The 23,468-nt window shown below is 38.9% G+C and overlaps 6 protein-coding genes across 6 annotated transcripts in view; all 6 read left to right on the forward strand.

The window, feature by feature from the left end:
- The first annotated feature begins 1,031 nt into the window (after window positions 1–1,031).
- The window catches only part of LOC104091000 (protein EARLY RESPONSIVE TO DEHYDRATION 15-like), a 132,036-nt gene continuing 109,599 nt past the window's right edge, over window positions 1,032–23,468 (forward strand). The window contains exon 1 of the mRNA XM_070194913.1: window positions 1,032–1,045. The gene's annotated coding sequence lies outside the window, so the exon portion shown is untranslated. The remainder of the gene's footprint in view (window positions 1,046–23,468) is intronic.
- LOC104107282 (calmodulin binding protein PICBP-like) lies at window positions 2,302–5,495 on the forward strand. The gene is made up of 2 exons (XM_009616041.4): window positions 2,302–4,233; window positions 4,380–5,495. Exons 1-2 carry the CDS (start codon window positions 4,002–4,004, stop codon window positions 4,610–4,612), a joined length of 465 nt encoding a protein of 154 aa, XP_009614336.1. The 5' UTR covers window positions 2,302–4,001; the 3' UTR covers window positions 4,613–5,495.
- On the forward strand, window positions 5,694–7,850 carry LOC138904226 (uncharacterized). Its single transcript, XM_070192731.1, has 4 exons — window positions 5,694–5,945; window positions 6,009–6,467; window positions 6,588–7,611; window positions 7,810–7,850. The coding sequence occupies exons 1-4, from the start codon at window positions 5,694–5,696 to the stop codon at window positions 7,848–7,850; spliced, it is 1,776 nt and encodes a 591-aa protein (XP_070048832.1).
- On the forward strand, window positions 7,867–8,514 carry LOC138904227 (uncharacterized mitochondrial protein AtMg00300-like). Its single transcript, XM_070192732.1, has one exon. The coding sequence runs from the start codon at window positions 7,867–7,869 to the stop codon at window positions 8,512–8,514; it is 648 nt and encodes a 215-aa protein (XP_070048833.1).
- On the forward strand, window positions 17,479–17,829 carry LOC138904228 (secreted RxLR effector protein 78-like). The gene has a single exon (XM_070192733.1). It carries the CDS (start codon window positions 17,479–17,481, stop codon window positions 17,827–17,829), a length of 351 nt encoding a protein of 116 aa, XP_070048834.1.
- LOC138904229 (uncharacterized) lies at window positions 21,206–21,922 on the forward strand. The gene has a single exon (XM_070192734.1). The coding sequence runs from the start codon at window positions 21,206–21,208 to the stop codon at window positions 21,920–21,922; it is 717 nt and encodes a 238-aa protein (XP_070048835.1).

Consider the following 23,468-nt stretch of genomic DNA (forward strand, 5'->3'; position numbering starts at 1 on the left):
AAATAACAGTCCGCTTTAATATATTTGGTTCGTTCATGAAAGACCAAATTTTTGGATATATGTGATGCTGCTTGATTGTCATAATAAAGATAAATGGAGAGCATGCAATTCCTAGACCAGATAAAATTCTCTTTAACCACTTTAGCTCACCAATTGTCATTGCCATGGATCTGGTGATGAGTGTGACACCATATGTTACTTCTTAGTCTTTCAAGATATGGGCGAGTCACCCAAAGAGATAACCAACCCATGAAAGAGTCGCAAGTTGAAGGACAACTAACCCAATCAGAGTCGCACCATCCATAGAGATGCAAGTTACATTTACTACTTAACAAAATCCCTTGTCCTGGATTCCCTTTCAAGTAGTGGACTACCCGTAATGCTACTTGTCAATGCTTTTCTTTCGGTTATTGCATGAATTAAGATAGAACATGAATGCGGTGGGATAATTTTAGCCGTATGAAACACAGATAGATGAGTCATCCTACCAAACGATGATAGCATTCAGCGTCATCAAGAACTTGTCTCTCTGCCAATGCTAGCTAATGATTCTGCTCCAAAAGAATTCCCACAGGCTTAGCTCCCAATAATCCAACCTCTGAGATAATGTCCAAGGCATATTTATATTGGCTCAAGAAAATCCCATCACAGTTCCTAGATACTTCTACACCCAAATAATATTTCAGTTTATCCAAGTCTTTCATGTGAAAATATTTATCAAGATATTTCTCGAATTCCCAGATAGACGTAGGCTCATTACCAGAGATACTCAAATCATCGACATAAACAAGGATATTTATTTGAACTTTACCCTTTTTCAGAGTAAAGAGTGAGTAATTAGAGTATAAATGTTCGAATCCATAATCTTCCAAGGCAGTGGACAACTTAGCAAACTAACACCGTGGTGCTTGTTCCAACCCATAAAAAGATTTCTGAAGTATGCATATTTTCCATGGACTCGCAACCTGAAATCCAGGAGGTAGTTTCATGTATACCTTCTCATGAAGATCCCCGTGCAAAAAGGCATTATGCATGTCTATTTGATGTAACTCCCAGTGTTTCGCCGCCGAGGAATGCACACATAATAACCATATTTGCACATGGAAAAATGTCTCAGTATAGTCAATCTCCTCTATTTGATGATTCGTGAAAATAGCAAGACGAGCCTTATATCGTTTAATCGTTTCATCCACATTGTATTTTATCTTGTAAACCCACATGCAACCAAGTGCTTTCTTATTTGGAGGCAAATCTTGTATCACCCATGTCCCATTAATCTCTGGAGCTGTATTTCTTGCTTCATTGCCTCTCTCCACTTTCCATTTTTCAAAGCTTCAGAGAAATTTGCAGGTTCATGCGCTACAGTAATTGTTGCAAGGAAATTATTTTGTTGCATAAATTTTTTATCACAATTCACATAGTATGCTAACGAATAGGGCATACACGAGTGATGTTGTAAAGTGGATGAAGGGCATGATGGACTCAATTTTTGGACCATATTATTAACATAATCACGCACCGGACTGGTGTGTTTTTTTTGACGATAACCATACCCTAATTGCTTTGCGGATCGCATATTAGTTTTACGGCTCGTAGAGTGAACCGCAAACTGCTCCACAAAATGGGCATGTTTTGGACAATTATACAGTTGTTCTATGGTTCGTAGGTCCATTCCGCTGCTCCAGAATGCACCGCAGAACGAAAAAGCTCATTTTCATATTTTTGAGTTCCTTGATATTTTATGACAAGATTTTCTTTGATTGAATATTACAAGACTAATATGTTTCTACTTGACCGTAAAAATCATAGAAACAGTTTCCATGATAATCTGATTAATACATGATATTTAATCAATAATGGCAGGTAAACAACACCTGCTCACCTACTCTGTAAATCTCAACCACATTTACTAAAAATCAGATATATTATGTCAAATGATTCATTTTTTTCATTTTGAGGTACATGCAACGATGCGTATAGTACAACACATGCAAATAATATGTCAATCGCATGATCTAGATCCCAACAAGCTTTGGAATCTATTCTCTTTTATCTGAACCATAAACTTAAAAAAGAACATCTAACAAGATAACCTAACTTTCTTGACAACTACCTCAATAATCCAAAAGAAGGGAATCCTTGTCATTCATGTATTAAAAAACTCAACTCCAACACATCAGAAAAAAACATTTGAACAACTTTCCAAAAAGAAACTACTAAAAGAGTTTTTTTTTTTTTAATAAAGAAATCTTTCCCAATACAAAGAAGTTAAATCTTGGAAGGGTTAATGTCATTGAATGAACATTATCTCAAAGCAAAAGGTTGAGATCCCGCCGCCCTATACCAGAGATCTTGGGTTTGAGATGTGAGAATAAAGGACCTCTTGGAAGTTGGAAGCAAGCGTTTTACTTGCCTTAGTGGGCCCATCTGATGTAAATTCGAATTAGTTAGGCTAGTGAGCTCTGCCTACCCAATACTTAAAACACTAGCTCAAAGCGTGACATGTCGTTTGGGCAATATGTATCCCGCTGGGTAAGACTCGTAATAAACCTCTGTAAGATAAGGAGGATCATAAGAAAGTCGTGGAGTGCATAAGCCCCTTTAGAGATAGGGGTGACTTTCTTGTGGTAGTAATTGCGAATGAGCAAGTAGGGGCGGCAACTAAAGAGCAACCAAGTCCAGTTCAAATGGCAGATTCAGAATCTCCCAAGAAGAATCAAGAAATGAATATAATCAAATGGACTAATAAGTGAACTACTTTGAAAGTTTCTTCCTCAAAGTAGATAACTTTTTTAAAGAAAGAAGAAGATTAGTTTTCTCATTTCTGCAAAGTTCTCAATAAGTGAACTATATATTTTATGTTATAGGGATGGTTTGAATCAGATGATTTGATGTCAGTTGATTCATTGAGCTCAAGATCATTGGTTGATGAACCACAAGTTCAGAAAAAGGGTAGCAGAATCAAGAACAGAACTGACTTGAAAAATAAAATGAAAACTTTTGGCAGAAGGTCAAGAACAAGTGTCGAGCAGCCGACTAATTATCCCTCTGATTATGAATCAACCCCCCAATATCTCTTATATGAAGGAAACAAGCTGTTCTGAAGTGAAAAGATGTCATTTCCAAGCAAGTTCTCACAGTTCTGAATCTAGCTTTGATAGTAGTGATCAAAGTTCAAGTTCATCTTATTTTCAATCAGATTCTTCAGCTTCATCTAGTCGGAAATCTTTGAGTACTTTATCTAGGACATCTAGCTTTAGAAGTGTGAAGATTTTGATAAACAAGGCTAGTTCTAAATCCAAGAGGTCTAACTCAAATTACCACCAAGTTACAGTTAAGTCAACTTGTTCTTCCACCCTAAAGGATTTGAAGTTCCCTAAACACGTGGAACTTCATCCTGGACAAAGTGAATCGGACAGGATTTCAAAAGTGAGAGTTTGTTCATACCATCACTGTTCACCCAATAATGATCCGTCGCCACCAGTAAAGCGTGTCTATACAAGGAAAAACTCTTTAAATCGCAGACGAGGACATTGATGCTGATTTCTACCATATGCTTTCACTGCCACTTCTCATCAAGTCAGGTGACAATGTCACTACAAGTGAGGAGGATGAAAATATCAATAGAGAACTGTCCAAGTATGAACCATTTGTCACTAAAACAAGATTGGTACGCGATGATCTTGTCGCAGCAAAATGTTGCACTGAGTTTTCTTCTGCTTCAGCTAGCAACACTGGAATGGAACTCCGAGAGAATTTGAAAGAGAAGGATGGCAAAGCTAATCCAACCGAGGACCTTGACAACGCGTCATGTCCAATAGGACATTTTGAATCCAGGAGTTATCCTCTAATTGAAGATGCTGAATCCAATGCCTCGGCCCAGAAACTGAATGTACCTCAGTTTGCAGAAGAGAAGCATAGGAGCATGTGGATCCTGATTCATAGACATATGATCCCTGATGTATCTACAGAATTGGATAGCAAACTGACCTGTGGAGACGATGAAGAAAATCACAAGAATGAGGGCAAACAAATCATGTGCTGCAGAAAGTTCTGATTCATTTTTGAATTTTTTCGAACGAGAATCAACGACTACAAATGAGGATGCAGATAACCAGGAGATTGAAGTGCGCAAGATTTTTGCCATTAAGCTAGTACGAGAAGCAATTGAGAGAATTCTTGTTCCAGAAGTTCAAGACCAGTCATCAGATGATCAATCAGTAACAAGTGAAGGTGGAATATTACTACTTATAGTATTTGTTTCTTTAGTTTTTGTTAGTGTTTTGTCAACATGTGATTGTTTCCTATCCCCTCCTTTTATAACTTCTATATTTAGGAAGTGACATGAATTATTGATTTTAATGTTTACTATATAACAGTCTGTACTGAAGAAAACTTCAAGGAGTCTGACACCAAGAATGAAGAATGTGATAAGGCATCCGAGTCAGATAAAGGAAGTATTACCAGAGAAAACATTGGCAGCCCGGACAAACGGAAAATGGAAGGACAAATTACAAACAAAGCTGCGAAGAAAGCACCAAAGCACTGGAGCAATCTTAAAAGATGGATTATTCTCCAACAATTCATCAAGGAAGCCATGGAGTTGGAGTGAAACATGTCAAGATAGTAATTTGAGAATTCTTTTACATGAATTATAAAGGCAAGCAAATTAGCTACCTACACTTTATAGGCTCTAGCTAATTCCCTGATAATGAGGAAAGAATCACATATGGTAAGCTGTATGTATATCCCTGTTATATTTTGACGATCTAACAAACTTACTGTCAAGAACCCGATAAGGAACACGTTACACATTCTCAAGACCTTAAGATCAAAAGGATCCAGCTTGGGATATGGTTAAACTCTTCAGAGTCAAAAGAACAACAGAGGGAACAGATAGCTACCGTTTCTCGAGAAAATTACACAAGTCAACTGTCCCAGTTGTAAAGTTGCTGCCTCCATATGCTACAGTGCAGAAACAGTGCAGCAGTCAACTTTATGGGGAGTGTCTTTTACCTACCTTGCTTACATCATCCTAGTGATGTCACAAATGCATTATTAACATCAAGGAAGGTTAAAAAAATGACTTGAACACTTAGAGAATTTACTCAAGCACACTCACTGTGATTGATCATTAAGAAAACGATTCTCAAGTGCATCAAGAACAAAGAACAACACTACTACGGACTAGTTCCCCATATCAGGTTTTTGTATGTCCTTAGTTGAGTTGTAACTTTGTAATAGTTCTTCAATTGTAATTCCTACTTAGCTTGTTTAGAAGCATTACGTAGGAAACCCTTTGTAAATCATAAACTCTTGTGTTTGTATCTTAGCTAGAGTTAGTCGAGTTGTAAAGTCTTTGTAATAGAGTAATTACAAATTGGCTTGTAATAGAGTGTTACAAGTTAGTGAGGGATTAAGAGGTTAATTCCTAGGTTACATAGGTTGTAATCTGAAAGTTGCTCAATAGTGAAGTTGAAATCCTACAAGGGTAGGTCGTGGTTTTTCATCCCGTTGAGCCGGGAATTTGCCACGTAAAATTCCTCCTGTTATTTACTCACTGCAGTGTACGTGATTTCTGTTGGAACTTATAGAGAACCTAGTTCTCTATATAGTTTGGTGGACCCTTAAATTCTATCAATTGGTATCAGAGCGGGTTCTTTCTATCAGGCTAACACCTAGAAAGGATCCTCATGGCTGCTCCACCAAACTTTGAAGAAGGTCAGTCCACCTACAGGACAACAAGGTTCAATGGCCTGTATTATGGATGGTGGAAGACAAGGATGCATGATTTTATCATGGCTGAAGATTCCGAGCTCTGGGACGTCATCTGTGATGGACCCTTCATTCCCACAAAAACTAGTAGTAACCCTGCTGTAACTATTCCCAAAACAAGAAAAGAATTTATTGATGCCGACCGAAAAGCCATAGAGAAGAATTTTTGTGTAAAGAAAATCCTTGTTTGTGGTATTGGTCCTGATGAATACAATAGGATATCGGCATGCTAGTCAGCCAAGGAAATCTGGGAAGCTCTCCAGACAGCTCATGAAGGAACAACACAGGTCAAGCAATCCAAGATCGACATGCTCACAACTGAATACGAGCTCTTCAGGATGAAAAATGATGAATCCATCCAAGATGTGTATACTCGCTTCACCTCTATCATTAATGAGCTCCACTCTCTTGGTGTAATTATTCCAAGAAATAAGTTTTTCAGGAAAATTCTTAGTTTACTGCCCAGTTCTTGGGAAAGCAAAGTGAACGCCATTAAAGAGGCGAAGGACTTGCAGAAGCTGACCATCGATGAACTCGTTGGCAATCTGAGAACATATGAAATGAAGAAAAAGAAGAACAATGAAAGAAGAGATCCCAAAAGAGAGAAGAACCTGGTCCTCCAGACGGACAACAATGATTCAAGTGGTAAGGATGGTGATATGGCTTACTTGACAAGAAGATTTCAGAAGATGGTTCACAGAAATTGAGGCATTCCAAAAAGGGGGAGTTCTAGCAAGCCAAAAAACTATGACCTTTGTCATAAGTGTGGCAAGCCAGGACACTTCATCAAAGATTGTCCCCTTCTAAAGTAGGATCAATTCAAGCACAACAAAAACAAAGAAGCTAAGAGGAACCCAGTTCCTGATAAACGCTTCAAGAGAAAGAATGACGCTGACAATGTTGTAAAACAAGCTCTTGCTGCATGGGGAGATTCCTCCAGCGAATCAAATGAAGAAAATGATCATGGTGATAGTTCAATGATGGCAGTAGAAAGTGAAGCAAATGATTATGACTCAATCTTTACCTTGATGGCTCAGTCTGATAATGATGAAGATGACGACGCTGATGAGGTAAATTTTCTGGATGTTCAGAGAAATCTGAAATCTTATTCTCCTAAAAAACTCATGTCCTTGGCAAATGTATTAATTGATGCTTATCACAATCTTATAAATGATAAAGATGCTTTAACCGTGAAATTAGGAGAAGCAGAACAGACCAGAGATGACCTAGTAGTCGTTGTAGTTGATTTAAAGGAAACAATTGAGAACTTGAAGAAAGAAAAGGATGCCTTAGATAAAAAAATTACAAATATAGAACATGAAAGAGATGGTCTAATGGTCGTTGTGGTAGACCAAAAAGAGACCATTGAGTGTGTAAGAAAAGAAAAAGAAGTCTTAACTGAGAGGGTTGCTAACATTGAGCATGGGAGAGATGACCTATTAGTGGTGCTAGTGGACTTGAAGGAAATAATTGGGGAACTTAAAATGGAGAGTAGGCTTGAAAATTCTCAAAAGGGAAAGGAAGTTGCAAGTGAGGTACACATTAAGCTTGAAAGTGAGTTAAATTCAGTGAAGTCCAGTTTGTGTGTTGAGCTTGAGAAAAACAAACAACTTCATGAAGAACTAAGAAGAGTGAAGAGTGACCTTGAAAAATCACTCAAGTGGACCTGGTCCTCTGATGCTATCACTGCCATGTACACTAACAATGGGGGAAACAGACAGGGGATTGGGTTCCAAAGGGAAAAGATTCCTTACAATCCTCATAGCAAGTACGTTATTGTACCTGATAATTGGATTTGTACTCACTGTGGCAATACTGGGCACTTTAAAGAAAACTGTAAGGCCAGATTTTAGTCACAGCAGAAAAAAAAAGTTTTCGCTGAAAAAATAACTACTGGTAGAGAACCTGGTCCCTCATATAAAAAACGCATGATGCCTGCTTGGAGCAGAAGATCCCTTATTCACCTATTTCCTCATTACAAGGGACCCAAACTCGTTTGGGCTCCTAAGTCTAACTCCTGATTTTTTTGTGTAGGGAACAGTGAAAGGAAGCAGCCTACAATGATACATGGATAGCAGCTGCTCAAAGTATATGACTAGAAGTACAAATGATTTCATTTCACTTAAGGCCCTGCAAGAAGGGAGTGTATCCTTTGGAAATGGCAAGAAAGGATACATTATGGGAGTTGGAAGGATTGGGAAGTCTCTCTCACACTCAATCGAAAATATGTACTACGTGAACGAGTTGAAGTACAGCTTGCTAAGCGTTTCCCAGATCTGTGACAAGGGAAACAAGGTGGAATTTGTGTCAAAAGTATATACAATCACAAACCTAGTGACTGGTGAGGTGGTTTTAGTAGCAAAAAGATACAAAAATATCTATGTTACTGATTTTGAGTCTCTGCAGAATGGTGATATCATCTGTCTAACTGCTGTTGATGATGATGCTGAATTATGGCATAGGAGGTTGGGTCATATAAGCTTCACGTTGCTGAACAAATTAGTCAGGAAGGACCTGGTTCGTAGTCTGCCCAAGTCAAGTTTCAAGGATCACAAAATGTGTGATGCATGTGTAAAAGGCAAGCAAGTCAGATCCTCATTCAAGCCCAAAAAGGAAGTCAGTATCTCAAGGCCATTTGATCTTCTTCACATGGATTTATGTGAACCCATGAGGGTGGCAAGCAGGGGAGGAAAGAAATATATCTTCGTTATAGTTGATGATTACTCCAGATTCACCTAGACTCTGTTTCTCAGAACCAAGGGTGAAACCTTTGAAGTGTTTGTTGCCTTCGTCAAATAGATTCAAGTGAAGATGGGTAATAATGTAGCTTTCATCAGGTCTGATCATAGGACAGAGTTCGACAATGCCAAATTTGATGCGTTCTGTACTGAAAATAGTATCGCTCACAATTTTTCAGCTCCAAGAACATCTCAACAAAATGGTGTTGTGGATAGGAAGAATAGAACTCTTGAAGACATGGCAAGGACAATGTTGATTGACAATGGGATTGTAAAGAATTTCTGGGCAGAAGCTGTCAATACTGCTTGCTACTTGGTGAACAGGTGCATGATCAGGTCCCTTATGAACAAGACTCTGTATGAACTGTTGAATAGAAGGAAGCCCAAGCTGACACATCTAAGGACTTTTAGGTGTAAATGTTTTGTCCTCAACAATGGAAAGGAAACTCTTGGAAAATTCGATGCCAAAGGTGATGAAGGAATCTTTATGGGATACTCATCTCAAAGTAAAGCTTACAAAGTCTACAACAAAAGGACTCAATGTGTTGAAGAGAGTATACATGTGATCTTTGACGAATCTCACCTCTCTTGTGAGAAGGACAAACGTGTTGACCAAGATGGAGAACCTTTATCTGTTCCATGTGAAGTTATCGACATGGCAAGTGGAAAGGCAGACATGATGAGTCATGTCAAGGAATCCAGTGAAGATGATGCAAATACATCTCCATCCATTGGAGAGGAACCTGGTCCCACGATCACAACAACTAAAGCTGAAAATAGAGTTGTTGATGCAGTCCAAGGTACTCCACTTGCTGAAGTAAGAAGTGGCCAAGAACCTCAGTCAGATATACCTGGCTCCTCTACCAATGAGATTTAGGTACCAAATTGGAAGCACAAAAGCTCACATCCTCTTGACAATATAATCACTCCTCTCTACTCAGGAATTCTGACCAGGTCAAAAGCTAGAAACTCACTTGCCTTTTCAACCTTTATTTCTCAAATAGATCCCAAAAACATCAAAGAAGCTTTGAAAGATGCAGACTGGATCAATGTCATGCAAGAAGAGCTGCATCAATTTGAAAAAAATAAAGTATGGTACCTGGTTCCTCGACCTGCATATCGAACCGTTATAGGAACCAGGTGGGTATTCAGGAACAAACTTGATGAGTTTGGAAACACAACAAGAAATAAGGCAAGGCTTGTAGTTCAAAGCTAAAATCAGGAAGAAGGGATTGACTATGATGAAACTTTTACTCCAGTTGCTCGAATGGAAGCTATCAGAATCCTTATAGCCTTTGCATCACATATGGAATTCACACTGTTCCAAATGGATGTCAAAAGTGTATTTCTGAATGGCTTCCTAAAAGAAGAAGTTTATGTCAAGTAACCTCCTGGATTTGAGAGTCACGAGCATCCTGAGCATGTGTTCAAACTAGACAAGGCACTGTATTGGGCTAAAGCAGGCTCTCCGGGTTTGGTATGAAAGGTTGTCAAAGTTCCTTCTAGAAAATGACTTTACAAGAGGAAAAATTTACAACACTCTTTTTCTGAAGAAACGAGGGAGGAACCGACTCATTGTTCAAGTATATGTTGATGATATCATTTTCGGAGCCATATCTGACTCTCTTTGTGAAGAGTTTGCAAAACTCATGGGGAGTGAGTTCGAGATGAGTATGATGCGAGAATTAATTTCTTCCTGGGAATTCAAGTGAGGCAATCTCCAAATGGGACATTGATAAGTCAGCAGAAGTACATCAAGGAACTGCTGAAAAGGTTCGACATGGAAGCATCAAAAGTTATTGACACTCCTATTGCCACAGCTACGCGTCTAGACATGGATGAACCTGGTTCCCCTGTAAATCAGACCATGTATAGAGGGAGTATAGGGTCACTCTTGTATCTCACTACAATTAGACCAAACATTGTGTTTGGCGTGGGTCTTTGTGCAAGATTTCAATCTAATCCAAAGGAATCTCATCTGAAGGTTGCCAAGAGAATATTGAGATATCTCAAAGGAACACAGGACCTGGTTCTGTACTATCCCTCAGGTGATAGCTTTAATCTTGTTGGGTATGTTGATGATGATTATGAAAGATATCTGGTAGACAGGAAAAGCATGTCTGGAATGGCACATTTCATAGGTTCCTGTCTAATCTCATGGGGTACAAGGAAGCAAAACTCTATGGCACTCTAAATTACAGAAGCAGAATATGTAACAACTGCTTCTTGTTGTGCTCAATTACTATGAATCAAACAACAGTTGGAAGACTTTGGAGTGTTCTCTAACTGTGTGCCCCTCCTGTGTGACAATACAAGTGCACTCAATATGGCCAAAAATCCAGTCCAACATAAGAGAACCAAGCACATTGATGTGCGTCCCCACTTCCTCAAAGACAATGTTGAAAAATGGCTCATTTGCATGAAATTCTGCAGCACAAAAGATCACATTGCAGACATATTTACCAAGGCCTTGAGCAGAGAACATTTTGAAAGAAATCTCCTAGCACTGGGGTTGATAAAACCCAACTGAGAACCCGGTCCCTCGATGATTGGCTATGAAAGAAATGTTCAGGTAAAATTAGTTAAAAAGTATTTTCTGGCACAGTCTAACTCATCTCTATACCGTTACAGGTAGACATACACGATGATTATAGAGCAAATAGGCAGTGGATGCAGTACACGCTGGTAAAAAAAGCAAAGCTTACAGATGCAAGATTATTCAGGGAACCTGGTTCTCCTGATGCAGGTTAGTAGCTTCTCTGTTCTCTCATGGACAATTTTGAATGGTTAAAACAAGTGCCACATCATCAGTGCGTCAGTTTCTTTTCCTTGCATCTTGTGAACCCAAACGTCTCACCCGTTAATAATCGACCCGACTCCCAAAACTGCCGCCCTTTCTTAACCGGTCCCTCATCCATCTTAAATATATCCATCACTGTCACAACTCTTCACATCAATCTTCAAACTCTCCCTTCTTCTTTCTCTCTTCAAACTACCTATTCCTTTTCTTCAATTCATAATTTCTCACCACGGCTGAAAATCATGAAAACTCGAGTGTTCCAAGTAACATTCCAACTGAGTCCTCATCAGTTAAAACACCAATGTTGGACTCCTCGCTCCTCACTACTACTAGCCAAAACCCTAGGACAGAGTCACCCCACTCTCAGTTTCCTCTCCTACGCAATTGAGTTCTAGTTCTTACAGGAGTCGCAAAATCTCGACTCCTAAAAGATTTATGGCTACGAGCTCTCCTCCTGCCTCACTAGAAAATCTGGGTAAAAAGGGTACAGTTGATGAAGAAGAAAATCAGGAAATCTCCAATCTTCTTTTGGATGAAGGATCAAATGCAGACCAAACTGCTGGTTCTGAGAATGCTTCGGTTCCTAATCTTGAGCCCACAAGTAAAACTCCTTCTTCTTCTGCGTTTTCCATGGAGTTACAAGAGAAAGAAGCAATAGAAAACATGCTATCTATAGCTAATGAATGGGTTATTATCGAAGGAAGTGTGAATGGGTCTGAGGCTCAGGGGGAAGAGTCTAAGACTGTGGTAGAGGGTAGATGGTAGAGAGCTTATGCCTGTTGAACAATCGGCACAGGGCAATACTACTGGAGGGACCTGATCCCTCCTCAAAGGATCCAACTCAGGGGTCCTCTCAAGAGCCCCAGATCAGCATTGATCCTGCTCTCTCCCCTCATTTCGATGCTGAGCCTTTGTCTGTGGTTGTGCCTGAGATGAGATCTGATTCTGAAGAAGTAGTTAGGGAAAGTGAAGAGGATTCTAATGGTATGCCAATTTCTAGCTTGACTAGGTGTAGACCAATGGTTGCTCAAGAGTCTACTCCTAAGAGACCTACTACAAGGTTGCAAAGGAAGGGGGCTCTTGAGTCTGCGCTTAAGAACATCCAAGCTAAGTCAAGGAGAAGAAAATTAGTGAAAGATGGAAAAGTTATAAGCGAGAAGACAGTGCCAGTTGTGAATGTAGATGATGAAGTAGAAGAAGAACCTGGTTCTTTAACTAGAAAGCGCTCACAGAAGCATGGTCTCCCCAAGCCTAAAAGGGGATCTTCTGTGTCTGCTGAAAGTCTTAACAAGTCTGAACAAGTCTGATGATGTTGTCGCTAGTGAAATTATGGTGAAAGAATCTGGTGATAAATTGGTAAAAGAGTCTGCTGCCAGGATGATGGAAGAATTGGGTGAAAAGTCTGTGAAGTCTGATGAAAAGGGAAAGAATGTTCGCAAGTCTGCTAAGAGAAAAGATGATACTGATGAGGAACCTGGTTCCTCAAAGAAGGCCAAAGTTGGTGATCCAAGGAATGCTGTGAAAGAGAAGTTGAGGAATCAAAAGGTGCTATGGGGCCGCACATTTGCCCCTGACATTTTGGAAGAGGCTGGTATGAAACAGCTGGTTGAAATTTGTAAGTTTCAACAGTGGACACATTTGTTCACAAGTGATGCTCCAAAGGTGTATGGGGAGGAAGTTCAAAGTTTCTATGCCGACCTCTTCAAAGTTGAGGATGATCACATCTGCGTGCTGGTGAATGTAATTGATATGGTAATGGACTCTGCTTTGTTGGGATCTATTCTGGGTGTGCTTGCTGAAGGGTTGTCTAGTGTTCAAGGATCTTGTTCTCAAAATTTCATAAATGCCATCCTGAAGGACATAGCAGTTCAACTAAGGGAACGGGTACAGAAGAAGGCCCTCCTTCCAGTGTACCAACTGCTATTTGAGATGGTGAACAAGGTCTTGCTCCCTCGTGTTGAGAGAAGATCTATCACCTCTCGTACAGACTTGTTCCATGAACCACTAGATAACTTCACTACCATTAACCTGCCCGAGATTATGATAGAGCACATGCAGAAAGTGACAGATTTTAAAGATGGTAATCATGGGCTGCCTTATGGGTTCCTTCTCACAAAAATCTTTGAGTATTTCAAGGTTCCTCTGGGACAAGCTAAAGTGGTCACTAAGAAGCAAACTTTCTCCAAGTCCACTCTGGAAGAATGTGAGTGCATTGATAGGGCTGGAGGAGTTGGAAGCACTTCTACTATTTCTCAATTGATCAACGCTCTGAACAGTGCTACTGCTGAGATAAGGTAGTTGAAATCAAGGAATGCTATGCTTGAGAGTCAGTTGAGTCAGCTTCAGGAGGCACCTGGTTCCAGTATCTCTCAAAATAAAGAGGTTGCCCGTCTGACCAAGGAGAATGCTGACCTCAAGAAACAGGTGGAGGACCTGAAAGAGAAACTGCTCAATGAGCAAATGTCGGCGAATGCTTGAATGGATCTCGTCCTCCAAACCCTTGCCTTTGCCTCTAAGCCCTCTCCTTCCAGTGCTCCCTAAACAGTGTCCCCTTAGTGTCAAGTCTTAAGTATTAGTTTTCTATGATTAGTTTTTTTTATGATGTTTGTGGTATTTGTTTTTATTATTCTAAATTGTGGATGGTTGTTAGTAGCATTGACTCTGCTCCTTGTTTTCAAATCCAAATTGTTTATTGGAAGCTTTTTCCTTTTTGTTGTATATACCTTGTCTTTATGATCTATTTTTAGTCATATTGTGTGCACACAAGTGACATGAGTTAACTCAAGCTAGACTTCTTTCTGCTATAAGCCTGTTACTAATCTTTTTATAATGCCAAAAAAGAGAAAAATAATTCAGGGGGAACATGATGGGAAACAAATTCAGGGGGAATTCAGGAAATGCTGGTTCTTAGGGGGAACTTGAATTATAAGTTTGTCATCATCAAAAGGGGGGAAAGTGATAGGCTATATGTATATCCCTGTTATATTTTGATGATCTAATAAACTTACTGTCAAAAACCCAATAAGGAACCTGTTACATATTCTCAAGACCTTAAGATCAAAAGGATCCAGCTTGGGATATGGTTAAACTCTTCAGAGTCAAAAGAACAACAGAGGGAACGGATAGCTACCGTTTCTCGAGAAAACTGCACAAGTCAACTGCCCCAGCAGTAAAGTTGCTGCCTCCACACGCTACAGTGCAGAAACAGTGTAGCAGTCAACTTTATGGGGGGTGTCTTTTACCTATCTTGCTCACATCATTCTAGTGATATCACAAATGCATTATTAACATCAAGGTTAAAAAAATGACTTGAACACTTAGAGAATTTACTCAAGCACACTCACTGTGATTGATCATCAAGAAAATGATTCTCAAGTGCATCAAGAACAAAGAGCAACATTACTACGGACTAGTTCCCCATATCAGATTTTTGTATGTCCTTAGTTGAGTTGTAACTTTGTAATAGTTCTTCAATTGTAATTCCTAATTAGCTTGTTTAGAAGCATTGCGTAGGAAACCCTTTGTAAATCATAAACCTTTGTGTTTGTGTCTTGGCTAGAGTTAGTCGAGTTATAAAGTCTTTGTAATAGGGTTATTACAAATTGGCTTGTAATAGAGTGTTACAAGTTAGTGAGGGATTAAAAGGTTAATTACTAGGTTACATAGGTTGTAATCTGAAAGTTGCTCAGTACAACAACAACAACAACAACTCAGTAAAATCCCACTAGTGGGGTCTGGAGAGGGTAGTATGTACGCAGACCTTACCCCTACCCTAGGGTAGAGATGTTGTTTCCGATAGACCCTCGGTTCCTTCCTTCCAAGAACTCTCCACCTTGCTCTTGGGGTGACTCGAACTCACAACCTCTTGGTTGGAAGTGGAGGGTGCTCACCACTAGAGCAACCCACTCTTGGTAAAATTAAAATCCTACAAGGGTAGGTCGTGGTTTTTAATCCCGTTGAGGTGGGAATTTTCCACGTAAAATTACTCCTGTCATTTACTAACTACAGTGTGCGTGATTTCTGTGGGAACTTATAGAGAACCTGGTTCTCTATATAGTTTGGTGGACCCTTAAATTCTATCACCATAAAAAAATGTTTTGACAGATATTGCTGGAAGGTAACTCAAGGGAAACCTTTGGAACTAACTGAAATCTATTTCTTTCTCTTTTCCTTTTGTTTCTTTGATGGCTTTGTTTCCCTGACGTTTGAGGGATACAAACCAATTTATGCACTAGTTCGATACTTTTACCCAAAAAGAGGATCTGAACAAGAGATACATATGCCACTAAAGGTTAAACTGCTCAAAATGATAAAAGAGATTTTGATCATGATGTATGATCCAAAATCTACTGTAAGCGGATTCTCATCTCCCAGTAATGAGTGAAGAAACAGGTTATTTTGGAAGCTTGATCGTGCTTGACATTGTCTCAGCACATAAAATAATAAACACAGCCAGTTTTCGGATCAATTCACTGATAACCTGGGAAGCAATTGCTTTATAGAAGCTTGATTTGAGTCCAAACTTGTTTACAATAAGGGTTTGCAAGAAAACAGATATACATATAATGCTTCTGCTGGAGAGAGTATTATATGTCATTGTAACAACTATATAGCCGCTCTGATTACGGTCACCGGGTCATTTATGTATTTAGTAGTAAAACTTTTTTGCAATCCATATCGTTTTATGGTTTTTGTTGTGGATTTATAATTAAAAGATTGACTGATCAGTATATGATTAATGAAAATGTTGCAGCTCGCTATCTGATATACATTTCCTACCAGTTTCTATTCAGCTTATTCGTCCTATTCATCAAACAGAACAAGCTAAACGTAAAATTGTGATGCAAACTAAAATCTAGTTCATCAAAGGGCAGCTCGGTACACAAGGCATCGCGCGTTCACGCAGGGCCGGGAAAGGGCATCCAAGGGGTGTGACGTAGACAACCTACCCTAATGCAAGCATTAATGGCTGCTTTCACGACTAGAACCCGTGACCTGTAGATCACACGGAGACGCTTTACCGTTGATCCAAGCCAATACTTTAATAAAAGAAATCATTAGCAAAGTGTTTAGAGAACTTCATCTGGAAGCTTTTGTAAGTACCTTTCAAGAACAGCAATGAATCAACTACACCTTAATTCCAAATAGGTCGGAATCTGTTATACGAATCTTTCACGAGCAACTTTGAGAAGAAATTATCATATCTGAAAAGAAATAAGCCACAATTTCTTAGTGCTTCACAAGTAATTAATTTAAGCAGGACCAGATTATTAGAAGAGAAATGACAAGTTAAGATCATATAATAAATTGGTTTAGTAGCATTAGTTTATAAGACAAATGCCAACAATAGGTTTTCAGCCTTTTTTTTTTGTGAACAAAATAGGGAAGGAAACTGATGCTCAAGTTCTATATAGAAGTTTTTAAAAAAACGTTTTACCTCCTAATGCCTCTTTGGTTTAGCCAATCTTGGTTATTAAGGAACGTGTCCAGAAGATGTATTCTTAAAGACTTGAAGTTTAAGTTCAAGAACAAATACAGTAGTAAACAAGAAAACAGGTAAAGCAAGAAGATTGATGACATATTTCCTATTGGAAATTTAATGGAGATTGAGCTGCAACTGATTTTCAAGTTGTGGCTCACAGTATGTTTAGAATTGATTTCCTCCCTATTTACCTCCAAAAGGGACACTTCCTATTTTCTATGATAAAGAAACTACTTCTAATGACATGAAAAATACAACATACTGCAGAAAAAAGCAATAGTAAGAGTATACAGTACGCAGTAGAATTTTTTAGAGCGACCGGGTCAGACGAGATTCCGGTGAAATTTTAGAAGTGTATGGGGAGAGCAGGTTTGGAGTGGTTGACTAGGTTATTTAATGTTATTTTTAAGGCGAAGAGGATGCCGGATGAGTGGAGGTGAAGTACGGTGGTCCCATTGTATAAGAACAAAGGTGATATCAAGAGTTGTAACAATTATAGGGGTATCAAATTACTGAGTCATACCATAAAAGTGTGGGAGAGGGTGGTTGAAGTGAGGGTGAGGATGACGATGTCTGTATCCGACAACCAGTTCGGGTTCATACCGAGTCGTTCGACTACAGAAGCTATACACCTTGTTAGGAGGTTGGTGGAACTGTACAGAGAGAGGAAGAAGGATCTGCACATGGTCTTTATTGACCTAGAGAAAGTGTATGACAAGGTTCCTAGAGAAGTTCTCTGGAGATGCCCGGAGGCAAAAGGCGTGTCGGTTCCTTACATTATGGCGATTAAGGACATGTATGATGGAGCTAAGACTCAGGTTAGGACAGTAGGAGGCGACTCTGAGCATTTTTCGGTTGTAATGGGGTTACACCAAGGTTCTGTGCTCAGTCCGTTCTTATTCGCCCTGGTGATCGACGCGTTAACATACCATATTCAAGGGGAGGTGCTATGGTGCATGCTATTCGCTGATGACATAATTCTGATTGATGAGTCGCGAGCCGGTGTTAACGAGAAGCTAGAGGTTTGGAGATAGGCTCTTGAGTCTAAGGGTTTAAAGCTGAGCAGAACGAAGACGGAATACCTGGAGTGTAAATTCAGCGCTCAGCCAGGGGAAGTGGGCGTGAATGTGAGACTTGAATCACAGGTCATCCCGAGTAGAGGCAGCTTCAAGTACCTTGGTTCGGCTATCCAGGGGGGAGGGGAGATCGACGAGGATGTCACACACCGTATTGGGGTAGGATGAATGAAGTGGAGGTTAGCATCTGGAGTCCTGTGTGACAAGAGAGTGCCACCAATACTCAAAGGTAAGTTCTATAAAGCGGTGGTTAGACCAGCCATGTTGTATGGGGCTGAGTGTTGGCCCGTTAAGAACTCACATATCTAGAAGATGAAAGTAGCAAAAATGAGGATGTTGAGGTGGATGTGCGGGCACACTAGGATAGATAAGATTAGGAATGATGTTATTCAGGAGAAGGTGCACGTGGCTCCCATTGATGACAAGATGCGGGAAGCGAGACTTAGATGGTTCGGACATGTTCAAAGGAGAAGCCCAGATGCTCCGGTACGGAGTTGTGAGCGGCTGGTTGTGGAGGACACAAGAAGAGGTAGAGGGCAGCCTAAGAAGTATTGGGGAGAGGTGATTAGACAGGATATGGCGAGGCTCCAGATTTCCGAGGACATGATACTTGATATGAGAATGTGGAGGTCGGGTATTAGAGTTGTAGGTTAGGATGTAGTTGAGTCTTGACTTACTTCGTACCATTGTGGGACTAGCCGTGTAGGGTTTTTTTCTAAGATAGCTAGTAATAATGTTGTGTTTTACTACTTCGCTTTTCACTGCATGTCCTATTTACTAGCTATCGCTTTTGCTTTGCATCTTTCTTCTGCATTTCATGGTGTTCCTATTTTTCCTATGATTGTTGTGGTGATACTAATATTGTCTCATTTTGTCCTTTTGTCTTTTTGTTTTCTTGAGCCGAGGGTCTTTCGGAAACAACCTCTCTACTCCTTTTGGGGTAGGGGTAAGGTCTGTATACATACTACCCTCCCCATACCCCATTAGTGGAATTTTATTGGGTTGTTGTTGCAAAAAATTTTAAGGATTAATAAATTCATTTTACCTTTCATCAAGTTCTCGAAACTAAGGTATTAAGATGCACGATTTGCTCATTATTCAATTTGGATTTATTTCTCCCGCATTTTGCTTTAAAATGCATGGTCTGCTTGTATTTGGAATTATGTTTTCCCCAAGTAAGAGAAACATTCTTATGTCGAAAAAGAAAAAGACATGATTAAAGAGAAAAGGTATATAATAGAGTTTGATAACCATTTTTTGTAGACATTTCAATTGCATTTTATTGTAGCACTTTCTACGCATGAAAGATATCCAAATGTTCAACAAATAATATCATAGATCCGACTTGATTCTATGTAATTAACTAATAAAGTAATCATTTTTATTTGGGACTTATTAGTCATGTGTCACCAAAACTAATCTTCATCCCCACATCGTTTTCTTATAGTGACTTATTCACGTTTATATTTGGGAATGAGAATACATTCTATCGCCGAGCCTTGTAACGTGGGCTTGTGACCCAAGTTGGGGCAACAATGTGGTGGAATGTTGGGCTGATCCTGAAGGCTGGGCTTTGGATGGCAAATATCTGGCCTGCCCTATCCAAGTATATGGAGTTGACCATACTTGAGCTTGGCCCAGTCTTCCAATACTTCTCCAATTTTTTTCTTTTGTCTCATTTCTCGACACCATTACTTCATTTACCTAATTTACCCAATTCTATTTTTATTTCATATTTTGTTTTTGATGCAAATAATTTAATTTCTTTCTTTCTTCTTTGCTTAACAAAAACTTGTCTAATTATTATTGTCTCTTACTCATCTTGTTTGCTTCTGGTGGAGAGATTGTTTCGATTAAATTATGCAATTTATGAAATTTGAATCACCGGGATACCCTTTCTCTCTTTCTTTTTTTGTTTTGGTTTAATATCTACAAGTCAAAGAACAAAAGTTGAGCAGTTTGATTTTAAATAATTGGAAGTTGTAAAGTTGCATCGGAAATGAATGATACCTAACATTTTGTGAAGTAATAAAATGAAAAAATATCATATAAATGTAAGCTTAGATTGAATGGAACTATTACTTCCACGAGGAGCAACTAAACAAAAGGGAATAGACAAGGGATTCTTTTATCATGTATATGTGATAAGTTTTTTTCGTTTCTCACATGATGTTCGATATTTGCATTCCGACTCTAACTAATTTCGATTTTCATTGAATAAGGTTCATTAACGAAAAAAAGTTGTTGAGTATTAAAATTTTGATGATTAACAAAGTGTAACTAACTGCTCAAAGAACCAGGTCCTCAATGTAGCTGCTTAACTGTCGTGAAGAACCAACTCCTCATGATTGATACTTGTATGTATGTACAAGACAATAACTTTATCTCAAAGTTACCTAGGTACGATTTTGGTGGAAGATGGTTGCTATAAGTGATAAGAGTCATTGCTCAAGAAGATACGGATAATTCAGTCAGAGACAAAAGTCCCAGAGCTTGTGGAATCCTTGGAATAGTAGGAGTCCCATAAACGAGGAAGCCGACTATGAATAGGACTCCTAGAAGATCTCAAGTCGTGTTTAAATAGTATTGATTTTGGACTTCTGAACTATCCTTTTACACGTCAACTAAAGTGTCATAAGTTGTTTTTACTTGTGTTGAGTACTTGCTTTAAATTCTTCCGAGTCAGTCTAGTGAATATGTTTAAGGAAATTGAGTTATAATCAAATGTCAAAAAACAGTTAGTGAGTTAGAGTGAATATTTTACTTTACAAGTTAGAGTAACTTGTGAATCAAATAGGAGTAGTAGGAGTACTGGAGAGTATTGAATTACAGTCTTGTAATTGATATATTTTGGCTCATTGTTCTAGTGGAGTTAGGTTGAAAATCTTGCGTGGTAGGTCGTGATTTTTACACCTTTTGAGCCAGGTGATTTTCCACATAAAAATCGATGTGTTCATTGTATTGCTTATTTACTTTACGCTTAAGAAACACGGTAAAGAATCAAATTCTTTAGTAATCCATACAGGCACTCAAACTAACAATTGGTATCAGAGCGGGTACTCTCATTTACACGGCTAACACCTAGAGAGATCTTGAAAGAAAGATGAGTGCTCCACCTAGAATTAATGAAGGACAATCAACTACTAGACCACCCCTGTTCAATAAAAAATATTACAGTTGGTGGAAAGCAAGAATGGAAGATTTCTTGACAGCTGAAAACTATGAACTATGGACCATAGTAAGCCAAGGTCCTTTGATTCCTACTACATAAAATGCACAAAGTGAAACATGTCCTAAGGACCCCTCCGAATTTGTGGCAGTAGATTTCAGAATGATGGAGAAGAATGCAAAGGATAAGAAAATCCTTATCTATGGACTTGGTCCTGATAAGTACAATAGAATTTTTGTGTGCTCAAATGTGAAGCAGATATGGGATGCACTTCAAACTGCTCATGAAGGAACAAATCAAGTAAAGAGATCAAAGATTGAACTACCCATGAGAAACTATGAGTTTTTCTCCATGAAGGAGTCTGAGCCTATCCCGGATATGATGACTAGGTTCACTATAATAACCAATGAACTAAAATCACTTGAAAAAGTATTTACCTCAGAAGAGTTGGTTGGCAAAGTTCTAAGAATCCTTCCAGCTTCATGGGAATCAAAAGTCACTGCAATCCAGGAAGCCAAGGAATTGGATAAAATCTCATTTGATGAGTTGGTTGAAAACTTAAAAACTCATGAAATGAGAAAGATAGAACTGCGCAAAGAAGAACAAAGGAAGGATAATGCCTTGGTTCTTAAAGTATCCGAGGATGATGAATCTGACTATAATGATCCTGATCTAGCAACTTTTGCCAAGTTCAAGGGGTTCATGAAGAATTCCAAAAGTGCATCCAAGAGAGAGACTGGTAATAAGCACAAGCATATCGACAAAGCTAACTATGATGGGTGCTATAAGTGTGGCAAGATAGATCACATGGTAAAGAACTGCCCAATATGGGAAATCAAGCGGAGGAAAGAACCGGGGGAAGATGAGAGAAGAGGGTTCTAACAAAGGAAATATCCTAGCCAAAGGATGTACTGAAGCAATGAAGCTGGCATTCTTGGTAGCATATGAGGATAGTGGGAGTGATCAAGAGAAAGAATGGGAGGATAGGGCTATAAGTCTCTATGTTGTGATTGATGAACACCAAGCTGTGAAGACAGAACCCCCAGTACAGCTTGAAATGCACATTGGAAGACCTCTTTTGTTTGATGAACACCACTATAATGAATGGAAGCTACGTATAAAAATATTTCTTCAGGCTACTGACTTTGACCTATGGGTAATTGTCAGTCATGGACCAATTCTCCCAACCAAATTGGATGGTGAAGGTAACAAGTGCAACAAAATAGAAGAGGAATACAATGAGGAAGATCGTCATCTAGTTCAGAAAAATGCTAAAACAAAGAACTTTCTCTACATAAGTCTGTGTAGAAACACCATCCTCAGAGTGTCCTTTTGCATCTCTGCTCATGATATATGGAGGACCTTGGAAACTGACTTTGGAAATAAAAATATCGAAGTGGCTCTGATGGCGATTAAAGAATAAAAAATAGAGGAAGAAGTGATAGGAATGATCGCCATGAGTGATTCAGAAACTGAAGATGAGGAAAACCAGGTAAGTATATTTGACTTGAAAGAAAATATTCATGCTATGTCCAAAAAGCAACTGATGGCCATAATTGTGACCTTAAAGAATGAAATGGATAAAATGAGTAATAAAAATGATCAGCTAATCAACAACCTTTCTTGTGTCAATCTTGATATCAAAAGGCTTGAATCTAACAAAGATAGTTTAGAGAAACAAGTCAAAGACCTTAAGAATCGAGTTCTTGAACTTACTTATGAGAATGAGACGTCTCCTGATATATATGGCAAAGGAAAAATGAGTGACCTGCAAGATAAGCTTGAAAAAGAATTAAAAATTACTAATGATAATCTTTGTGATACTGAATGTAGAAATAAAGTCCTTCATGAAAACCTAGAAAAGATTAATTATGAACTCTCTAGACTAAGAAAATGGCATAGATCTTCTGATGCCTTGAATTAGCTGGGTTCCCAAAACTAACTTGTGAATTTTAGTGCAGGCTAAGGTGAGAGAAAATAATCAGGACTGATATCTAGGCAGTGGATGCTCAAGACATATGACTGGAGAAAAGAAAAACTTTCTCTCACTGACAACCTTCCAATGAGGGAGTGTGTCATTTGAAAATGGGAAAAAGGGCAGATAACAGGTATTGGTAGGTTGTCAAGTCACTCTCTCATGCTATAGAAGATGTGTTAGGTCTTAAACACAATCTTCTTAGCATCTCTCAAATATGCAACAAAGGAAATGAGGTAAAATTCAATTCCAAAATATGCATTATCACTAAGCTTGATACTAATGAAATTGTGCTAAAGGGTAAGAGACATAACAATGTCTATAGGATATCGATTATGTCACTTCCCCAGAGTGAGCACATATTCTTGAGTGTAATGGAAGATGATCCACTACTATGGCATAGAAGACTAGGACATTCCAGTCTCTCTCAACTCAACAAGTTGGCAGCGAAGG

This window comes from Nicotiana tomentosiformis, chromosome 2 (assembly GCF_000390325.3).
Source record: "Nicotiana tomentosiformis chromosome 2, ASM39032v3, whole genome shotgun sequence".
NCBI classification, from domain to species: Eukaryota; Viridiplantae; Streptophyta; class Magnoliopsida; order Solanales; family Solanaceae; genus Nicotiana; species Nicotiana tomentosiformis.